Source organism: Otolemur garnettii, unplaced genomic scaffold (assembly GCF_000181295.1).
Source record: "Otolemur garnettii isolate 467f Iridium unplaced genomic scaffold, OtoGar3 scaffold00001, whole genome shotgun sequence".
NCBI classification, from domain to species: Eukaryota; Metazoa; Chordata; class Mammalia; order Primates; family Galagidae; genus Otolemur; species Otolemur garnettii.
The window spans coordinates 72,867,600-72,881,311 of record NW_003852396.1 but is presented as its reverse complement, the minus strand read 5'-3'; the positions used below and the strand labels follow the sequence as shown (position 1 = coordinate 72,881,311).

Genomic DNA, 13,712 nt, shown 5'->3' with positions numbered 1-13,712 from the left:
TTGGTTATCCTTTTGCTCTTCAAAGCCTGGTAACCCTGATTATGTAACCAGGACTTATTTTAAGTCAATTCTTAATTGTTTTTTTCTAATCAAATACAGTGCAAGGCATGTGCAAACCAATTGAACTGCTTTCAGGAAAAGAACAGCAGGATCTTGGGTAGGAAAGGAGGGGGATTAGTGGGGCAGGGTTATAAAACAGGCCTCGAGTACCAGAAGGTGCTGTATGACTTAAATTTTTGGTTTGTACTCTTATGATATTAACTTAATATTTGACCTACTTAAGTCCTGGAAATGATGTAATGTGTTAAAAAATAAAGGTGCTTTATAGCTTTTCTCTTTCCCACTCTGATTCTAAAAGTAATAGATATGGCTGCCGTCATATAAAGTTAACCAAAGATAACAATAGTTTGAATTTTATTCCAGTATATTTCTATGCATATAATTAAATTTTTTTAAACTAATGAGTTGAATTGCGTGGTATTTATTTTCTAACTTCGTTTCTTGTGATTTTTCAACGTAAGAAGGTAATTTTTTCTTCTGCCTCTAAGTGTGAAGGCAATGTGAGGTGAAAGGGGAAGCAGTTCCCTTGGAGCAAAGCATTTAGCAGTTACTAAAGCTAAGGAACTGCAAACGAACCGGGAAATAACGTTGAAGGCTACTGGCATTGTACTCCTCAATCCGATTTCGATCCCCGGATTAGGGCTATACAGTGTGAAGGAAGTGTTAAGTTTAAACTGCCACGACCCGCCACACTTGACCTTCCCAGGTTTCCCCGCCCCGTCTTTGGGGGCGGGGCCCGGCTCCCCGGAAACGCGAGATTGCCCCACCCTCCCGCTTCCCGCTCGGTTGCTAGGTTACTCCGGCCCTCACAGAAAAGCGGTGGTGGGTGAAGGCTGCAGCGTATCCTCTCCCTGGTACACTGCCGTCTTCCCGCCTAGCCCAGGCTTCTCTGCTGCCGCTGGCCTTGCGCCCACCCTTGCTGCCCGGGACAAGCTGGGGCTTGGAGGTGGTCGTACCTTTTCTCTGCCTTCTTAGGATATTTCTACTTACCCTACTCCCTCCAACCCATATGAAACCTCACCACCTCCCCTGGGCCAAACAGCTGGGAACCAATCCCTAAATTCCCTTCTCAGGGCCCACCCTCCCCACCCCTGACCTTTCTTTTCCAAATACCCGGAGACGACTCGGCCTCGTGCCCCTACCCTCACCTTCACTTTCCCGTAGCATCTTGGTGGCGGGCGTCTCCCTCCTCAGGGAGAGGAAAGCGTGGGGCCTGGCCCTCGGGAAGACGCAGAACCCTTTCTGACTCTCAGGTGCACCTCCCAGCTCGAGGGGGGAACCACCTGCTGGGTCGTTTGAGGACAGGCTGGGATGACAGGGTTTCCTCAAGCGAAAAGCTGGATGTAGAGTGGAGGAAAAAGAGTGACCGACAGTTTTTCTTAATTGTCCTGTTCTGGCTTTGTAGCATCTCCTGCGTAATCACCTGCTTATTTGGAAAGTGGGCAGGAGGTGCATCTGGATGCCAGTGTCACTGACTGGACTACATCATACCATGCAGAAGTAACATGTTCCCAGCATTGGAAACAGAGCTGAAGCAGGAGGTCGGTACACAACCCTCTCTGTGAACTCCGCAAAATCCAATACTAGATCAGAAAGGATATTCTGGTGGCACCATTTTCTAGCTGGAGGTCTTGATCCCCAAGATACAATAATGTGTATGAAAGTCTTGGTTTGTTTATAGACATTCTCAAGTACACCGTCCAATCAATGCTTGTGTACTTTCTTTTTTTTTTTTTTTTGAGACAAGAGTCACTTGGTCACCCTTGGTAGAGTGTTTTTCAGAGATGGGATCTCTTGCTCAGGCTGGTCTTGAACTTATGAGCTCTGGCCACCTGGGCCTCCCAAGTGCTGGGATTACAGGTGTGAGCCACCGAACCTGGCCTGCTTGTGTACTTTTTAAAGGTTTATTATCATCTCAAAGGACTATTATGATAGAGTTCGCCTTTCCTTAAACAGGCTCATCCTGATCCCTATGAAGACTTTATGTACCATCACCTTCGGTATTATGGCTACTTTAAAGGTAATACTGTATTCTTACCTAACATCACCTTTCCTGGGGTCTTAAAGTGAATTGTTTCATTAACTGGGAGAGGTGTGGTTGGATAGTACTGCTAGATGAAAAGTACTTCCTTTCCCTATTGATCTGCTATGTCACTCTTAAGTGACAGAATTGCTGTATACAAAGATCTGTTTCTCAGCTTTATTTCATTAGTCTATTTGTCTATTTGTCTATCCTTGCACTAATATCGCTTACTTGTAATTACTACATGGCATTAAAATTATTTTGGTGTCTGGAGAGGCTTGTCTTCCACCTTTTTCTTCTTTTGAAGAGACAGGGTATTGGCCAGAAACAGTGACTCAAATGCCTATAATCCTAGTTCTTTGTGAGACCAAGGCAAGAGGATTGCTTAAGGCCAGGAGTTGAAGACCAGCCTGGGCAACATAGCAAGACCCCATCTCTAAAAAATAAATAAATAAATTAGCCAGATGTGGTGGTATACACCGATAGTCCTGGCAACTTGGGAGGCTGAGGCAGGAGGGTCCCTTTAGCCTAGGTATTGGAGGTTGCAGTTAGTTATGATAACATCACTTCACTCTAGCTCAGGCAATAGACTGAGATCCTGTCTCAAAAAAGAAAGAGAGAGACAGAGTTTCATTATGTTGTCCAGGATGTATTTGAACTCCAGGTCTCAAGGGATCTTCCTACCTTAGCCTCCCACATAGCAGGGACTACAAGTGTATGCCACCACTCCTGGCCTGTCTTTTTGCCTTGTTCTTCAAAAGCATCATGACTAAAGACTGAGCATGATGGCTTACACCTATAATCCTAGCACTCTGGGAGACCGAGGTGGGTGGATTGCCTGAGCTCACGAGTTCAAGACCAGCCTAAGCAAGAGTGAGACCCTGCCTCTAAAAATAGCCGGGCCTTGTGGCAGGCACCTGTAGTCCCAGCTACTTGGGAGACTAAGGCAAAAGAATTGCTTGAGCCCAAGAGTTGGAGGTTGCTGTGAACTATGACACTACAGTACTTTACCAAGGATGACAAAGTGAGACTCTCTCAAAAAAAAAAAGTGTCATGACTATTCTTGAGTCTTTGAATTGACTTATGATATTTTTAAAAAATTATGGAAATTGCAGTGGCTGGGTGTGATGGTTCACACTTGTAATCCTAGCACTTGGGAGGCCAAGGTAGGTGGATTACCTGAGCTCACCGGTTCAAGACCCGCCTGAGCCAGAGTGAGACCTTGTCTCTAAAAAATAGCCAGGCATTGTGGCAGGCACCTATAGTCCCAGCTGTTCAGGAGGCTGAGGCAAGAGAATCACTTGAGCCCAAGAATTTGAGCTCAGCTTGAAGAAAATCACTTCAGAGTGAGGTGAGTTTGAGTTTGAGGTTGCTGTGAACTATGATGCCATGACACTCTACCAAGGGCTACAAGTGAGACTCTGTCTCAAAAAAAAAAAAGATTAACATTTTGTGGCTCAATGAGTAGGCCACCGGCTCCATATACCAAGGGTGGCACATTCAAACCCAGCCCCGGCCAATTGCAACAAAAAAATAGCCGGACGTTATGGCAAGCACCTGTAGTCCCAGCTACTCGGGAGGCTGAGGTAAAAGAATCACCTAAGCCCAGGAGTTGGAGGTTGCTGTGAGCTGTGATGCCACGGCACTCTACCGAGGGTGATAAAGTGAGACTCTGTCTTAAAAAAAAAAAAAAAAAAGATTAACATAGTATACAATATGAAGTACTATGAAAAAAACTACATTTTGACCATGTGCAGTGGCTCACCCCTGTAATCCACTCTGGGAGTATGAGGCATCTAGATTGCTTGAACTCAGGAGTTTGAGACCAGCCTGGGCAAGAATGAGACCCCATCTCTAATAAAAATAGAAAAATTAACCAGGCATTATGGCGGGTATCTGTGGTCCCAGCTACTCAGGAGACTGAGGCAAAAGAATCAATCCCTTATATACAAGAGTTTGAGGTTGCTGTGAACTATGATGCCATAGAACTTTAGCCTGGGGCAACAGAGACTCTGTCTCAAAAAAAAAAAACTATATTTTTATTGGGAGACACTAAAGAAGATATAAGTGAATGGAAATATGTACTATTTTTGCAGATTGGAGAACCCACTTTTGGATAATTGCCATTTCTTGTGAAATAATAATCTATATAGATTCACTATAATTTCTTTTCTTTTCTTTTCTTTTCTTTTTTTGAGACAGAGTCTCACTTGTAGCCCTCAGTAGAGTGTCATGGCATCATAGTTCACAGCAACCTCAAACTCAAATTCAACTCACTCTGAAGTGATTTTCTTGCCTCAGCCTCCTGAATAGGTGGGACTACAGGTGCCAGCCACAATGCTGGGCTATTTTTAGAGATTCAGTCTCTCTCTGGCTAAGGCTGTTGTCAAACCTGTGAGCTCAGGCAATCTACTCACCTCGGCCTCTCAGAGTGCGGGATTACAGGCATAAGCCATTACACCCAGCCAACTAATCTTTTTATTTTTATTTTATTTTACTTTTTTTTTGTTGTTTTTTGTTTGAGACAGAGTCTCAAGCTGTCATCCTGGCTAGAGTGCTATGGCATCACAGCTCACAGCAACCTCAAACTCTTAGGCTCAAGCAATTCTCTTGCTTCAGCCTCCCTAGTAGCTGTTACTACAGGCATCCACCACCACACCTGGCTGTTCTTTTGTTGCAATTGTCATTGTTGTTTTAGCTGGCCCGGGCAGGGTTTGAACCCGCCAGCCTCGGTGTATGTGGCTGGCACCCTACCCACTGAGCTATGGGCACCCCCTAATCTTTTTATTTTTTATAAATGTTAAATTTTTAATTTTTTTTTCTTTTGAGACAGAGTCTCACTCTTATTGCCCCAGACTAGAGTGCCTACCATCATAGCTCACAGCAACCTCAAAGTCTTAGGCTTGAGCAATCCTCTTGCCTCAGCCTCCCAGGTAACTGGGACTACAAGTATGCACCATGATAGCCAGCAAGTTTTTCTGTTTTTATTTTATTTATTTATTTTTTTCCCCCAAGACAGAGCCTCAAGCCATTGCCCTGGGTAGAGTGCTGTGGTATCACAGCTCACAGCAACCTCCAACTCCTGGGCTCAGAGTCTCCTACCTCTGCCTCCCAAGTAGCTGGGGCCACACGCACCCACTACAACGCCTGGCTATTTTTTGGTTGCAGCTGTCATTGTTGTTTGGCATGCCTGGGCTGGATTCGAACCCGCCACCTCAGGTGTATATGGCTGGCGCTTTAGCCACTTGAGCCACAGGCACCAAGCCTAGTTTTCCTGTTTTTAGTAGAGATATGAGGGTCTCACTCTTGCTCAGGCTTGTCTTGAATTCCTGACTCCAAGCAATCCATGGCCTCGGCCTCCCAGAATGCTGGATTTAAAGGTGCAAGCCACCGCACCTAGTCTAAATTTTAATTTTCTTATTTTGTGGCTGGTATATAGAAATAAATTGGAATTGTTTTTCTTCTATTTTAGAGACAAAGTCTCATTCTGTGGCTGGATGGAGTATAGTAATGTGATCATAGCCCCCTGCTACCTCCAACTCATGGGCTCAAGTGATCCTCCTGCCTTGGCCTCCCAAAATGCTGGGATTACAGGCATGAGCTACTGCAAGTGGCCATTTTTTTTTTTTTTTTTTTTGAGACAGTCTTACTTGGTCACTCTTGGTAAAGTGCATGGCATCTTAGCTCACAGTAACCTCAAACTCTTGGGTTCATGCAGTTCCCTTGCCTCAGCTTCCCAGGTAGCTGGGACTACAGGCACCTGCCACAGCACCCAGCTACTTTTAGAAATGGGGTCTTGTTCTTGCTCAGGTTGGTCTTAAACTGAGCCTCCCAAATGCTGGGATTACAGGCATGAGCCACTGTGCCCAGCTGGCCAAGTTTTTAGTATCTTTGCTTGCTTCAGCAGCACATATACTAAAATTGGAATGGTTTTTATCTCTAACAAGCTCATTAAACTTTCTTATTAACTACTATAGCCCCCCTCCCCATCTACAGGGGATATATTCCAAGACTCCCAATGAATACCTGAAACCACAGATACTATTGAATTCAATTACTGTCAGAACAAGGTTCAGTTCATATTTTCCATCCACAAATTTTCTTTTCTACCTTAACTAAGTACACTATAGCCTTAACTTTTGCAGTTTGAGTTGTGACAACACTAGCACAGATTTCTTTTTCATTCTTCACAATTGCACAGACAGAAGATTCATTCTTATAGCAGGATTTAGCAAACTCACCAGATAATTTTTTTCCTTATGTCAAGAACTTTTACCTTTTCACTTGAAGGAAACAGTTTATGATGTCTCCTTGGCATATATGAATTGCCATCATCTCTACTACTGCATTTTGAGGCCATTATTAGGTAAAATAAGGGTTACTTGAACATAAGCACTATGATACCAGCCGATCTGATAACAGCAACAGTTTCTAAGTAACTCGCAGGCAGTTAGCACATATATTATAGATATGCTGGACAAAGGATAATGTACAGACAGAGCATGTTTTTTTACATGGCATGCAGTAAAAAAAAAAAAATTTTAAGAATTGCTTATTTCTATACCTTTCCATTTAATTTTCAGACCACTGCACTTCAGAAACTGCGGAAAGCAAAACCATGATTAAGAGAGAACCACTGTATTTCATTTAAGTGATTACTAATTTGTTGAAAACTTAATTGCTAGTTTGCTAGATTGAGCAAATGCCCTCAGGACAAAGTGGCTTTGGGCATCAGTGCTCCACAGCCATTCTGATACTTGCCTTCACCCAGGTTTGGCTTTCTTGGCAGCTGTAGGAGCAGAGGGAAAGCTTCCCTTCTGTCCTCTGAAGGATTGCTGACTGACAATAGACAGATTAATAGGATAAAAAGGCATACAACTAAATAGGTGTATGGACAGAGAATTCCCACATATATGAAACTCAAAGTGCCAGATGATTGAAGTTTATATATTTTCTTCATAGGAGAGAGGGAAAGGCGGTGGTCTAGGTACTTGTGAAGGGTAGTAAAACATTTTCAGGGGAAATGAATGATCCCAAACAAAAATGGAGAACTTTTCTGGGACAAACTTCCTCTGGGTTCTGGGAGAGGTGGCAGGAAGGGGAGGGGCAGAACTTCACTCTGAACAAAGATTATCTTATTATGCAGATAGTCTCCAGGTAATTTTTTCAGAGTTGCCCACAGAATAGATGAAAAGTATCTGGGCGGCACCTGTGGCCCAGTGAGTAGAGTGCTGGCCCCATATACCAAGGGTGGTAGATTTGAACCCAGCCCCAGCCAAACCGCAACAAGAAAAATAGCCGCGCATTGTGGTGGGTGCCTGTAGTCCTAGCTACTAGGGAGGCTGAGCCAAGAGAATCACCTAAGCCCAAGAGCTGGAGGTTGCTGTGAGCTGTGACGCCAAGGCACTCTAACAAAGCGAGACTGTCTCTAAAAAATAAAAAGAAAGAAAGAAAAGTCTATCTGGATGTGGAGGGAACTTTTATTTATTTTTTTTAATTTTATTTTTGAGACAGAGTCTCACTTTCTCTTAAAAAAAAGTCTATCTGGGTGTGGAGGGGACTTTTATTTATTTATTTATTTTATTTTTCAGACAGAGTCTGACTTTGTCAGGAGGGGACTTTTAGTTTCTTTTCTTCTGTAGTGGTTAATTTTTCCTGATTATTTGGTGAAATTTCTTGGGTGGAGGTCTTAAGACAATTGCTTTTCTTTTTTTTTTTTTGGCTAGGGCTAGGTTTGAACCTGCCACCTCCAGCATATGGGGCTGGCGCCCTACTCCTTTGAGCCACAGGCACCACCCTGACAATTGCTTTTCTTTTGGAAAAAAGTTTCCTTAGATAAGGAAATTTCAGAGAGAGTCCTCCTCCTTCCCTGCCCTTGGAGTGGTGGGGAAACAGGAGAGGTCTAAAAGTCCTTGTGTAGGAGGCATTTTCTTTTTTCTTTCTTTCTTTTATTTTTTTTTTGAGACAGAGTTTTACTATATTGTCCTCAGTAGAGTGCTGTTGGTATCACAGCTCACAGCAACCTCAAACTCTTGGGCTTAAGTGATTCTCTTGTCTCAGCCTCCCAAGTAGCTGGGACTACAGGCACCCAGCTATTTTTTTTGTTATAGTTGTCATTATTTAGCAAGTCCGGGCCTGGGTTCAAAACCGCCAGCCCCAGTGTATGTGGCCAGCCACCCTAACCACTGAGCTACAGGCACTGAGCCTAAGAGGCATTTTCTAAGGCCTTCCTATTTTAGTTCAAAGCGTTCAGGCGTGGCTCAGCACCTGTGGCTCAAGCAGCTAAGGCACTAGCCACATACACATGAGCTGGCAGGTTCAAATCTAGCCCAGGCCCACCAAACAACAATGATGGTAGCAACCAAAAATAGCTGGGTGTTGTGGTGGGCGCCTGTGGTCCCAGCTAATTGGGAGGCAGAGGCAGGAGAATTGCCTGAGCCCAGGAGTAGGAGGTTGCTGTGAGCTGTGATGCCAAGGCATTCTACCCAGGGCAACAGCTTGAGGCTCTGTTTCAGAAAATTAAAAAAAAAAAAAAAAAAACATTCAGGCATGCTGAAGCTACCAGGTCTTTGTGTCTCCCAAGTCCTTTCTTGTTCCCTTACAGCAGGCTGCTGCTCAGGTCTTCCTGCTTGTTCTCTTGTTTCCTCAATTGTAAAATGGGGATAATTAATGCCTAACAGAAGTTGAAATGTGAAAGCTCTTTGAAAAGTGGCACATGCTCATTGCAAAGCCCTGTGGTAGTGAATGGTGATAGAAGAAGTGGTGATTTAGGTAGTAGAGGTTTGGTATTGACCTAGATGTTAAGATGTGATAAGCAACTTTAATAAAACTGCTTATTCTTAGGACAGAGAGGCAGTTTAACAGAATCTGCTACACATCAGCGTGTTTGGAAGAATAAACCTCGACACCTGTTGAACAGCTCTTTTGGGGAAAGAGATGATTTTATATCAGACACCCTGCAAAAAGAGAAGCTTCTATGTGAGTAATATATCATTATGTGTGATACTCCTCTCCCCAAGAGCCTCACTGCCTAGTAACTGCTATGGGAATTCAGGAGAATGTAGCTTAACGGAGAAGAGGCAGGAGAGCAACAGAGGAGACTAGTCAGAGTGAGATGTGCCAGAGCCAACTGACCTCCCCTTCAGTTTTCCCTGGTCCAATTATTGACACTCAATATTCAATTAGAAAGAAACAACTCCTAGCCTTTATATACTAAAAAGCATTAAAGTACAAAATTCACAGCAATGTGAATGAGTTTTAGTCATAGTGTAATTTTCTGTTCTGATCATTGGAGCAAGGAAAATAATCTTTCTAGCAAAGCATTTACAGTTTTTTGTTGATTTGCCTTAACCTCCCAGCTGTTTAGGACTTCAGATGCCACCACACCCAGCTAATTTTTCTATTTTTCTTTTTTTTGAGACAGTATTACTATGTTGCCTTCAGTAGAATGTTGTGGCATCACAGCTCACAGCAACCTCAAACTCTTGGACTTAAGCAATTCTCTTGCCACGACCTCCCAAGTAGTTGAGACTACAGGTGCCTACCACAATGCCTAGCTATTTTGTTTTCGTCCTCGTCCTCATTGTTGTCGTTGTCATTGTCATTTAGCAGTCCCAGGCAAGGTTCGAACCTGCCAGCCCTGTGCATATGGCTGGTGCCCTAACCACTGCTCAGAAGTTTTCTATTTTTTTGTAGAGGCAGCCTCCGTGATAATCAGGTATGAGTTTAAGCCACTGCACTGAGCCCTGTTGTTTTTATAACCAGAAAAGAACACAAGGAAAAAAAATGGATTATAATCTGTTTGTTTTAAAAAAAGAAAAAAAGAAAAAAGGGCGGCGGCTCCTGTGGCTCAAAGGAGTAGGGTACTGGCCCCATATGCCGAAGGTGGCGGGTTCAAACCCAAACCTGGCCAAAAACGGCAAAAAAAAAAAAGGAACATACAGTATATGGTTTAAAAGTTCAAACAATAGCAAAAAGCCCTTCCTGTCCTACCCTTAATGCACTTATAATTATTTTCAGGAAAAAAAAGGAATATGTCCATAAGTATCTATATGTTATTACTTTTTAATTGCCCACAGGGTATTCTATACACAATCTTCTTTGATTTTTTTGTTTGTTTAATAATACATGTTAGAGATAGGCACCAAAAGGATTTATCTCATTCTTTTTGAGATACAGTCTCACTCTGTCACCTGGGCTAGAGGGCGGTGGCACAGTCATAGCTCAGTGCAACCTCAAACTTCTGTACTCAAGTGATTCTTTTACTTCAGTCTCCCAAGTAGCTAGAACTACAAGTGCCTACCACCAGGCCTGGCTAATTTTTTTTGGTAGAGCCAGGGTCTCACTATTGCCCAGGCTGGTCTTGAACTCCTGGGTTCAAGCATTCCTTCTAGCTCAGTCTCCTGTGTAGCCAGACTTTACCTCATTCTTTTTATTTTTTTTTATTTTTATTTTTTTTAGAGACAGAGTCTCACTTTGTCTCCCTCTGTAGAGTGCCATGGTGTCAAAGCTCATAGCAACCTCCAGCTCTTAGGCTTAGGCGATTCTCCTGCCTCAGCCTCCCAGGTAGCTTGGACTACAAGTGCTCACCACAGCGCCCGGCTATTTTTTGTTGCAGTTTGGCCAGGGCCGGGTTCAAACCCACCACCCTCGGTATATGGAGCCCGTGCCCTACTCACTGAGCCACAGGCACCGCCCACCTCATTCTTTTTAAAGGCATCTATTCCATCTCATTAATTAGGCGCAATTATTTAAACTTCCCTTTTGATGGATGCTTTGTTCCATTTTCTTGTTATTTGAACGTTGCTACATAAGCATCTATATATGCAATGAGTATATGTATATTGATGAAATTTTCCTTAGAATATAAAAGTATAAGTTTATTTTATATTAGAGAAACGGAAGATAGGGGAAGAGATGAGAAAGCAGAGAGCAGGGAGTGAGAGAGGGGAAGGTGGTATTTATGAACTTTTTGAGAAAATATTTAAGATAAATTCTTAGCTGTGGGATTGCTAGATCCAAAAATTGTGTCTATTATAAATTGTATTAGATACTATTTAAACCTTCTGGAGAGGTTTAGAAAGGTTGCACCAATTTGCCCTCTTGACAGCAGGTTCTGTTTACTTAAACCCTTGCCAGGATGATTGTGAAAACACATCTTTCCTATCCATTAGGTAAAATTGGTATCTCCTTATCAGTTTGATTTATATTTCTTTAGTTATAAGTAATTTTCAGATGTTTATTGCCTTCCTCTTTTCCCCCATTGAAATGTGGGGAAAAGATTTACATATATAATAATACAGGCCCCCATCATGGGCGTGGGAAGTAAGACAGGATGGGGACAGTGGACAGAAAAAAAAAAAAAGAAAGACAAAAATCCCTAGGACAAACTGTACCTCCTCTTCTTCTTTCCAGGGTCTACCTGTTTACCTTCAGCTGGGCAGAAACAGATAGAAGCTGTAAGCAGAGGTATTTCATATCCTTCCAGACCAGAACATTCAAGTTTCTTTATGGGAATATGTCTTCAGCACCCAAACCAAAAATTATCAGACAAGCCTGGAATTCATGTCTGATGGGCACTGAGGGGCTGTCAGCATTTAGTTCCCCTTTTTGTATGCATTTTTCCTTTCTTCATCTCATATGCTTTCTTTTTCTGTCTCCCAAAAAGTCTTTCTTTTCCTCTTTTGTCTCATTCTCTCTTTCCTAAGAGATGTCCTTCCTCTCTTCTGCCCTTTCTCAGTCCTGTTCTCCCCTTCTCCTTTCTATCCTCTTTGTTTTATAAGTCTCTATCCTTTGGTTATATTATGGAACTAAAATTTAATCTGTAGAATATTTCACTGTAGTTAATAGCGTTTTATGTATTTTTTCTAAAATGCTAATGTTTCCTCTCATCAGTCTCTAAACAAAAAAAATAAAATACATTAAGTAATTTTTTATTCATTGTAACCCACTGTTGAAATTTCTTAGACTCATTAACTTTAATTTTTAAAAAAGCTTCTAACTGGTTGGCGCCTGTGGCTCAGTGGGTAGGGCGCCGGCCCCATATACCGAGGGTGGCAGGTTCAAACGCGGCCCTGGCCAAACTGCAACAAAAAAATAGCCGGGCCTTGTGGCAGGCGCCTGTAGTTGCAGCTACTCGTGAGGCTGAGGCAAGAGAATCACCTAAGCCCAGGAGTTGGAGATTGCTGTGACCTGTGATGCCACAGCACTCTACCCAAGGGGACAGCTTGAGGCTCTGTCTCAAAAAAAAAAAATTATATATCTATACTGACATTTTAATATAGTGCTTACATTTATTTCATTGTTATAAATGAGTTAAAGTTCCTAAGGAGGAAAAGAAAGATGTTCACTTACTCCCTTTCCCTTTGGCAGATTCATTTACGCTGAGTTCACCAATTCTTAGAACCAGACAGCTTCTTTATGATGAGTTAGACAGAGTATACCCACGTCTTCGAGAACCCCAAGAGCTCTTTGGCTTTTTCTCTACCAACGGGCCACTGGAAGCTCCAAGATGGCCAATAGAATGTGAGGTCATCAAGGAAAACGTTCATCATATTGGTAATGTGACTTGTGTGTGGTAGTCTTGCTATTCTGCCAGACCTTAGAATTTTAAGTGCTGTGTGCTAAAGGCAAGACAGAGTCAACATCAATCAATTCTCTGAAAAGACTAAATACACTCATCAAAGTAAAATTACACTAATATATAAACTAGAATGCTTCTGAATTTTTCTGAAAGGGAAGATACCTTCCTAGAGGCTAAAATATATAAATACTTAAACTTGTTTTCGATTATTATTCCTGTCTCAGTATTATTGATGAGTTGTAATTTTACCAGCCTTGGTATAATTGATGAAGGCCATATATGCCAGAATATAGTTTTTACTGTCTTTAATTATATTTTGAAGTTATTGGAGTTTTTTTATGGGAATAGTGGAGACTTTTTGTTTTCCACCCCCACCCAAGTGGAAACTTTTTTTCTTTTCTTTTCTTTTTTTTTTTTTTTGAGACAGAGTCTCACTATGTCACCCTCAGTAGAGTGCTGTAGCATCACAGCTCACAGCAACCTCAACGCCTGGGCTTAGGCAATTCTCTTGCCTTAGCCTCCCAAATAACTGGGACCACAGGTGCCTGCCACAACGCCAGGCTCTTTCTTGTTGCAGTTTGGCTGGGGCCAGGTTCAAACCTGCCACCCTCCGTATTTGGGGCTGGTGCACTACCCACTGAGCCACAGGCACCGCCCAAGTGGAGACTTTTTTATGACATTACTGAACTCCTGGTGCAAGTATAGTCTTTTGCATCCATTTTATGAGGCATTTACAGAAGTAGGTTGCATTGAAAAGCAGGGACTTTTCTAATTACTGGAAAACTTACATCTATCAAACATATTGTTTCTGCTTTAGACTACTGGATAAACAACTGAATCTTTCTTATTTTCTCACTCTCTTAAAATATTCATTCAGTACCTATGTAATAGCATTTACCATATGCTAAATATAGTTCTTGGTGTGAGAGGTAATAGTGATATCCAGAATTCATGGACGAGTTGGGGGAAGTTATTTTACCAGGCAATTGCATAGAGCTTGGTCCCTGGGGGAACACCTAGCCCAGCTTAGACATCAGCATGATGGGT

At 42.4% G+C, this 13,712-nt stretch overlaps 1 protein-coding gene across 1 annotated transcript in view; it reads left to right on the top strand.

The window, feature by feature from the left end:
• Positions 1-1,565: 1,565 nt before the first annotated feature.
• The window catches only part of AGBL2 (ATP/GTP binding protein like 2), a 61,809-nt gene continuing 49,662 nt past the window's right edge, over positions 1,566-13,712 (top strand). Inside the window, exons 1-6 of the mRNA XM_012801430.1 lie at positions 1,566-1,601; positions 2,017-2,080; positions 8,927-9,061; positions 11,498-11,551; positions 11,638-11,682; positions 12,398-12,640. Of these exons, the coding sequence (XP_012656884.1) occupies positions 1,566-1,601; positions 2,017-2,080; positions 8,927-9,061; positions 11,498-11,551; positions 11,638-11,682; positions 12,398-12,640 (577 nt within the window). The remainder of the gene's footprint in view (positions 1,602-2,016; positions 2,081-8,926; positions 9,062-11,497; positions 11,552-11,637; positions 11,683-12,397; positions 12,641-13,712) is intronic.